Source organism: Gossypium raimondii, chromosome 3 (genome assembly GCF_025698545.1).
Source record: "Gossypium raimondii isolate GPD5lz chromosome 3, ASM2569854v1, whole genome shotgun sequence".
Classification (NCBI taxonomy): domain Eukaryota; kingdom Viridiplantae; phylum Streptophyta; class Magnoliopsida; order Malvales; family Malvaceae; genus Gossypium; species Gossypium raimondii.
In genome coordinates, this window is record NC_068567.1 from 41,502,316 (window position 1) to 41,510,916 (window position 8,601).

The 8,601-nt window shown below is 33.2% G+C and overlaps 1 protein-coding gene across 1 annotated transcript; it reads right to left on the reverse strand.

Moving 5' to 3' along the window:
• Nucleotides 1-2,701: 2,701 nt before the first annotated feature.
• Nucleotides 2,702-5,996, reverse strand: LOC105794299 (probable splicing factor 3A subunit 1). The gene is made up of 3 exons (XM_012623410.2): nt 5,839-5,996; nt 3,296-5,561; nt 2,702-3,176 (listed from the first exon to the last, which is right to left on the reverse strand). The coding sequence occupies exons 2-3, from the start codon at nt 5,495-5,497 to the stop codon at nt 2,907-2,909; spliced, it is 2,472 nt and encodes an 823-aa protein (XP_012478864.1). The 5' UTR covers nt 5,498-5,561; nt 5,839-5,996; the 3' UTR covers nt 2,702-2,906.
• Between the last annotated feature and the right edge of the window lie 2,605 nt (nt 5,997-8,601).

Consider the following 8,601-nt stretch of genomic DNA (forward strand, 5'->3'; position numbering starts at 1 on the left):
TATTAGATGGAGGAAAGATAGAAAGAATTTTTAGAACTTGTTCGTATGATTTTCAAATGAAATCTCATTCCTATTTATAGGAATTTTCATGTCTCTTCATAGAGGCATATTTCAATAGGTGTCTTTTCTGAATAATAATATGTTTAAAAGAGACATAATTATTTCATCTAATATCTCTTAATTAAACATAACTATTCAAATAAGATTGTTTGAATAGTCATAATTCTTTGTTAATAACCAAAAGATATAACTTTTGAATAATTACACCCTTTCATTTATAGTTATTGGAATACTATAAATATTGTTGAAAATGTTCCAACAAAAATCGCCTTAATGGCATATAACAAGTTATCCTTTCTCCATGCTATGTCAAACCTATATCGATAAGAAACACTCGAAAATTAGTCCAATTTAGCACTAATAATTTATAATTTATTAAAATATAAACAAAATAAAATTCTTAAAATCTTACTAGAATAAAAGAGTAATAACCCTAAGATATTAAAGTTATTGAGGTTTTATTCGTGCTTATAACATATCGTTTGGTCAATATTCATATGCCACACTTGTTTATTTTAGTTTAGGTGTTAAACCTTTGTTCTGTTTCAGTTACTCTTACAACGGATATGACATTGTATATCCAGATTTGTCGATTGGGTCAAGTATAAGGTGTTCAAAATACATTAAAATTTATCAAAAATTACTTTCTTTCCCTTCAATTTTTAAATTTTGAGCAATTCATTTTCATAATTCTTGCCGCTTTTTTTTTTACACTCTTTAGATTTTTAATATATATTTTATTTCTTTTCAATTTTTTAAAAAATTAAAATTTTAGAAAAATTTAAAAGTTTTATTCAAAATTTGAAAAACATTTATATTTTAAAATTTTATCTATTTTTACTTTCTTTTGCTTTTAATTAAAATTTGAAGAGTTTTATTATTTTAACAATTTTGGAATTTTTATTGAAAATTAGGAAAACTTTTAGATACTTTTTGTTTGAAAATTTGAACTTTTTTAAATGATTTTTCATTATCAGACTTTTGTTATTTATAATACTTTGATTTTAGTTCTAATTATTCAAATTTGTATTATTTGTATTTGTAATTTTATTTATAACTTTAAAACCATAAAATTTCAACTTACATTTAATTGTCCATAATTAAAAGAACAAATAAATTCAATTCTTTTTATATCAAGTAAATATAATTATTTAATTCTTTTTCACATTAAATAAATATAATTATTTTGTATACAATAAATAAACATAAAATTATTTGTAAAATTATATACACAATTCAGATAACCAATAAATTGAAGCACAAGCACAATACAAATTTGATCAAAATTAGTGTAGTTTTGAAATTTATCTTCTTTTTTAATTTTACATTTATTTCATCTAGAATCGTTCCACCTATGTTTTGCATTCGATTAATTATTTTTAGGCTAAACTATAAAGTAAATATTTTAAACGTTAGAATATCTCCAAGTACTTATCATAGATTTAAGCATTCTACTTTCCTAAAACTTTTAGGAAGTTAAGTTTTCTATTTTTATAATTATTAACACCATTAGAAATCTTCTATTAAATATTTTAGTGAGATATTTTGAAATTTATGAGTTGAATAGAAAATTTTAACAATGTTTACAAGTCATAGAAATACATTAGTATTTAATTATAATCTTAAAAATACATCTGTATTTTAATCATAATAGACTTACTAATGATATTGCAAAAGTAAAACATCCAAAAATGTCAAAAATTAAAATATAAAGATTAGATCTCAAATTTGAGTAAAATACAATAACCAAACTCAAAACTGAACATTGTTGTAATTGGCGTGTAGCGTGAGAGAAATGTTAAAATGTGCAACTAACAAAAGAGGTAATTATCAAAGCCCAAGCACAGGTCACAGATATTTGACAATTTGTTTATTCAAAGTTATGAAAGCTAATCAGTTTGTTTGCTTATAGTGCAGCTAAAGAACACAAATACATTATCAAGAAAAAGATGTCGATAGATAGCACCAATGTCTACCATGAACTCTAACTAGATACTAGCCACCCAACCAATGCTGCAATGAAAACAAAAACAAAGAAATAGCAGCTTTAAGAAGAATCCCTAAAAATACAAGGAAACACAATTGCTTCCACGCCATTGGAGATGTCAAATGACAAGCCACCGCCACCAGTACCTGCTGTCCTGAAACACCACCTGTGATAGCTTATCAGGTTTCACATAACATCCTTGACCATGACTCCAAACAAATGGCTGTTCTGAAGTGAAAATGTCTACAGAATCAAAAAATATCATTGCATCAATCATCGTTGACCAAATCCAATAAGGGTAAACATCAGAGAAATTTGCTCAGAAAAGCCTTTGGTGAGTGGTGTGACATAGTCACACAACTGGGAGATGTGCTGCTCAGCATAATCTATTCAAACTCCTATAGTTTTCACCAACTAAGCAAAAGCATTGTGTTACCTACAAAACAAACACTTTTTCCTGGTCCAAGACCCAAATACACTTTCATGATCATTAACATGGGCAAAATATGTAGATAATTATATTAGTGGTAAACCCAGTGCAGATTCAAAGGGAAGCAATAATTGGTTGGTAACGTAACAGGGTAACTTGTCTCCCTAAGCTAAAGGATGCCTCTACTTCCATTGCCCCTGAGAGGCTCGCCAAAATGCCATATCTGTAGTAGATATCAGACTTGCCATCACATTAAAAGAACAAGACATGTTTTAACTATAGCAGTAACATTATGATAGTAATCCTAGTAGTACAAGACCAAGCCACTTTAATCTCCAAAATATAACAACAAAGAGGATTGAGAAAAGAATCCCACGATAATTTTTAAGTTCCCACTGGAAGCTTGGATAGCCTCGTTCAAAAAACTCATCACCTCTTCCTCCCACCACGTTCCCTCAATGAAAGAGCAAGCGTTTCTCCTGCTCCAACATTGTAATATGCAAGGGTCATATTGTCCTTCAGAAACCCAGCTTTTCCACTCAATTTCTGCTTATTTGCAGGAAGCTGAATCTCCCCTGCAATTTTCTCCTTCAAACTGCCAACTGTTTCAGATAAGGCCTGCACCGTGATCTCAAGAAGTTGTCCTTTGAGATTCCCTTCATCAAGGTTGGGAACAGACACAGTAATGCAAGCAGGACCCTACAAGATAGAACCCCCAATAACAATCAGAGCTTAATAAATTTAAGATACTATGCGACAAATATGTTAAAAGAAATACAAAGAAACAAAACTTGGGGAAAAGCAGCAGCTCCCCATACCGGGTGTTGAGCAAGAAACTGATCTTCTGGAACAAGCTTGGCATCATCAAGTTTCTGTCTTTTTGGCTCTGGCTCATCAGGAAGTGGTGGAGGAGCTTCTTCAGGTGGTGGCGGCGGAGGAATTCCTTGAGGCAAAGGTGGAGGTGGCTGCATCATGGGCATAGAAGGTGGTGGGACAGGAAGTGGGGCAAAGGGTCGAGGAACTGAGACGGCAGTAAATTGAGAACCTGGTGGAGGTGGCACAGGCATATTAACTGGGTTCATGGACATTGTTGGAGACATTTGTGGCGGTCGATTCATCATCATGGGTTGTTGGCCAGGTGCCATCTGCATAGGAGGTGGTGCCTGACGCATTGACTGCATTACTGGAACACCAATTGGACGAGGTTGAGGTAACGACATAGGAAGCCCCCCACTAGATGCGGCAGAATATTGGGGAGCATTTGGAGGAACACGAGGGAGATTTAAAGCTAGTCCAGGAGGTGGGGGGAGGGGTCGAACTGATGGGACACCAGGTCGAGGAGGAGGAGCAGCAGGACCAGGAAGGTTCTGTGAAATGCTGTTAGCAGCATCATTTGGATCTTCTCCCATGATGGTTTGAGACATAGCCTGGTTTGCGGTACGTCCAATGCTTCCAGTGTGACCATCCCATATAACCTGTTTTGGTTGCTCATCTTTCTTTTTCTCAATTTCAGCCTTGACAGCATTAGAAACTTCTTCCTCAGTGGTACCAAAGATATCAGGACGTGTGCGTGCAAGTCCCACAATGTTTCTAGATATCTCATCATCCTGAGCAAGTGTTGTCTCCCTAATCTTCGCAAACATCCTTTCTTTCTGCTCCTTGTACTTGGGATCAATTAAGGAAATTCTCATGTGTTCAGACATCTCATTAATGGGAATTAGCTCACCAGTTATTGGTGAGACAACAAACTTGGTAGGATCTCTTTCAGCAGTGATTCTCTCCTCAGGCCTCTTCCAGTTCTTCACAATTCTCATTGGTGGTTCAGGGTCCTCATTTACCCTTATATCCTTCTTCTCACCATCATTCTCTCCAATGCTAGCAGCTCTCATGCCTTCCTCAACAAGCTGTACCTCTTCTTCATCCATTTCCATTTCCACCTCCTTTCCAGGCTCAGTAATCTCATCTTCTTCCATAGCAGTGATCTTGCTCCTCCTTATTACCTCCTCAATGGTCATTGGGGGAGGTAAGTCCTCATCCTCGTCATCAGCAAAGTCTATAGTCTCAACCACAACAAAATCATGCCAGTCAATCATTGCCATTTGCATTCTCTCCTGCTCAATTTCATCCTCAGCTTTCTGCCTTGCCTGCTCCTGCGAGCGTTCCCATTCCAGCCGGTGCAAGCACCTCTCAAGCACAGTTGTCATATCAACAACACTCTTCCTCAACTTTTCTGTCAAACCCTTTGGAGGCATCAACACTTTGGAATATGCATCAGCAAGTTCGGTGAAAAAGGTAAACATACTGTGAGTAGGCCTTAAAAAATTGAACTGGGGATTATTAATCTCCCTACTGGTCAACCCAGTCAAGAATGATTTCCCATTTCGTGCAACAAACTGTGCAGTCAGCTTAATAATATCCAACTCTTCCCCTGTAATCCCTTCAGGAAGTCTAACAGTATATTGGGCTGCTTCCGGTGGTTCAAGATTCTTCCGCACAGGCAGTCTAAACAGCGCAGCGGGATCAGGCTTAGCTACTACCACTGCTGCATCATTCCCATCTGCAGCTGCAGCTGCAGCTGCAGCTGCAGCTGTAGCAGTCTCAGCTGGAGCTGAACCGGCAGACTGCAATTGCGGCTGCTGCTGCTGGGAGTTGGGCTGGTTCTGATTCTGAGCACGAAACTCAGACAACCTATGTTGATAATAAGCATGGTATGGATCTGAACTAGTCAAGAAATTGAACTTGACATTGTTAGCGTTATTAGCAATGATTCTTTTCTCGAATTCGGGTCCATTTTTGGCAACAAACTGAGCAGTTTTATCAACGATGTTCCTAATATCAGGAGGAGGATGAATGATTCCAATAGTTCTAGTATGAGTTGCAACTGAGTTAGCTTTGTTCTGTTCTTCATTGGTTTGAATCTCCTCATTTTGAGCCTCTGGCACCTGAGATGGAGGTAATGGCCCTAAATCCCCATCAGAAGGGGGTGCCGGAAGGGGCAATATTGGCATTACCCCTGGCATTTTCACTAGACTAACAAAAAAAACCCTAACTTATAGACGAAAATTAAAATCAACCACCATGAACCTGCAATTAACAAATTTTAAACAAAATAAATCAGTCTATTCCAAAAACTGGTTGAAAACCTATGAAAATGTTAGGGCACAAAAATAAACGGTATAATGAAACTTAAACTTGTTACGTCCTTTAGGTCAAATTTCTTACGAAAATTTTCTTCGAAAAGAACTAATAAATTACGGATTGCAAATCCGAAAACCGAAAATTCGTAACAAAAACATAGCCGCCGATCAAGGGACATAAAAAGAGAGAAATTAATAGAAGAAAAGGAAGGCGTGAAGCTAACCTGAAAATCCCCTTCCGTCTCTTTTTCTTTAAATCTGCGCTGCGAATCAGAGGAAAAATTTTATTATGGTGGATTTCAAAGATAAGAGTGTTTAAGAATGAGGGCAAACACAATTTTTTCCTTTTCTGGGAAAAATAAGGAAGGATGGTGGTGCATTAGGGTTTATAACACGGTAGGCTGGTAGTTGGCCCGTTGTTGAATATTTCAAGCCCAAGCCCTTTTATAAATGCCTTCTCCCAACTTGATACTTAAGGGGGTTTTTTCTAATTTAGATGTTATTTGATAAACCCAAACATTAAGTACAAATTTTATGAGTGCAGAATTTACATCATAAAATCATGTTAATAAAATTTAAGTATGAGTGCAGAATTTACATTATAAAATCATGTTAATAAAATTTAAGTATCGAATATAATTATTTTTCTAATAATAATAATTTTTATGTTTGAAATTACTTATTTTATATTTTAATCTTATTAATATAATATTAGCTTAACTCACAAATTGCTACTTAAATTATACCTTTTTCATATTTTGGTACCTAAACTTTTCTTAGTCAAAAGTGGCACCTAAACTACTTTTTTCCCCAAACGTCCATTAGGCAAATTGTTAAGTTTATTTAAAAAAATAAGCTTAACCCATGAATCGATACCTAAACTATGCATTTTCTCATTTTGATACATAAATATTTTTTGGTTACAAGTGGTATCTAAACTACTTTTTTCAAAGTTGGTACCTCTTATAGTTTAATCGTTAGTTAAATTGTTAAGTCTATTTTAAAAAAAAAAGATAACCAATTAAAAATTAACATGTGACAACAAAAGACAAAAAATATTATTTCTCTTTTATATCTGTTATTCTTTTTTTTCTTTACAATTAGACAAATGGTCGAACCGATCAAGCCACCAATACTCGGTTTGACCAATTCTTCCAATTCGATCAAATAAATGATTAAAAACTCATAAAAACTAGAAATATTTAAAAATAGAGAAAATCGAATCAATTTTTTTAGCTTGGTTCAATCGGTCTGTATCCGTTTGCAGTTCAACCCCTATCTTTGGACTAGTACCTAACCAATTCTCAATTCGACCGGTCATTTCGATCCAATTTTGAAAACACTAGTTATAGTTGAAGAAATAACTTTTTTGATATTGTCAAGTCAAATAAGAAGGCAATGAAGTTCGAAAACATAATTAATCGTTAACATCTCAACTTTAGGAGAACGAATTTCTAGCATCACTAGTATTGTCATGCATTATAAAAGAAGAAAAGAAAAATAAAGGAAAATAAAGAAAAAGAGAGAAATAATGTAAAAGAAAAAGAAAATAAAAGAATTAAATTTGTTTTTAAAATTTTATATGATATGGTAAATTATTATTGGATGTAAATTTTATATTGAATAGAACATTTTGTATAAAATGGGTAATAGAATTATGGTTTAAGTAACCACTTTTGATCAAAAATTGTTTAGGTACCAAAATGGAAAAATACATAGTTTAGGTATCAATTTATGGGTTAAGTCTTTTTAAAATTAGATTTAACTATTTGACTAATGAAAGGACCAACTTGGGGAAAAATAGTTTAAGTACCACTTGTTACAAAAAAATTAAATACAAAAATAGGAAAGTGTATAGTTTTGTACCAATTTGTGAGTTAAACCTATAATATTTTATATTATTTTAGATAGCTTTAAATAAATTTAAATATAATATTTTGAATTTTTAACAAAAAGTAAAAGATAATTTATTTTGGATATAATTTTTTAAAATAAATTCAACTTAATCTTTCAATATTAAATTCTGAGTAGCTATTCTCCTACTTATTTTATTTATTCAAAAATTTTAATTTTTTTAAATAAAGTGAAAATATGTTATGGTTTTCAAACATATAAAAATTAAATGTTGATTTTATTTAAATGAAATGAAAGTTTTCGATAGTTTATCAAACGCAAATGTTTGAAAATTTTGTTATATATTGTTCAAGTACTTAACATTTTAATGATGTGGCAACTTTATCTGATAGAGAAGTCAAAAGTGTCACGTGAATTGGTTAGGGATGATAAAAAAATCAAACTCAACAAATTACGACTTGATTCATTCTAATACCAAGGTTTTTTTTTTATAATCGGGTTCGAGATGAGGCGAGTCTAATTCTAAAGGAGTTATGTGATAATCAAGTTTTGGGAAAGCCTACCTTAATCAAGTTTTGGGAAAGCCTACCTTACTCCAAAATAATTACCAAAATATCCTTTATATAATATATATTAGCTAGGTTAACTGTAACACCTCAAAATATATAAGGTTAGATATATTAATTAACTAAAAAATAATTTAGGGTGGGTTTGGATGGGCAATTGAGTGCGGTGCGGTGCGTTTAACTTAATTTTTGTTTCATGCTACAGTATCGCTACAGTATCTATTCTCACCTCTACCGTTGTTTTTATACTTATTGCAGCTAAACGCATCACTCATCCAAACTTACCATTAGTCTTGATGGTTAAGAGCTTAGTTTATTCCCTAGAGATCCTAAATTATATCTGCTCCTCTCCCATTTTTTTTTCTTTTTCTTTTTAGCAAACTAGGATGAAAGTCAATCTAAAATAAATATTAAATGGAGTAGGAAATAAACAAGTGTAGGCAGCATCTTAATGGTTAACATTCTCTCTTCTTCCCTTGTATCCTAGGTTCAAGTCACACCAAACTCTTCCCCATTTCAGATCGAGATCCCCAATTTACATATCGATTTTGGAAAAAGCTACAAGAG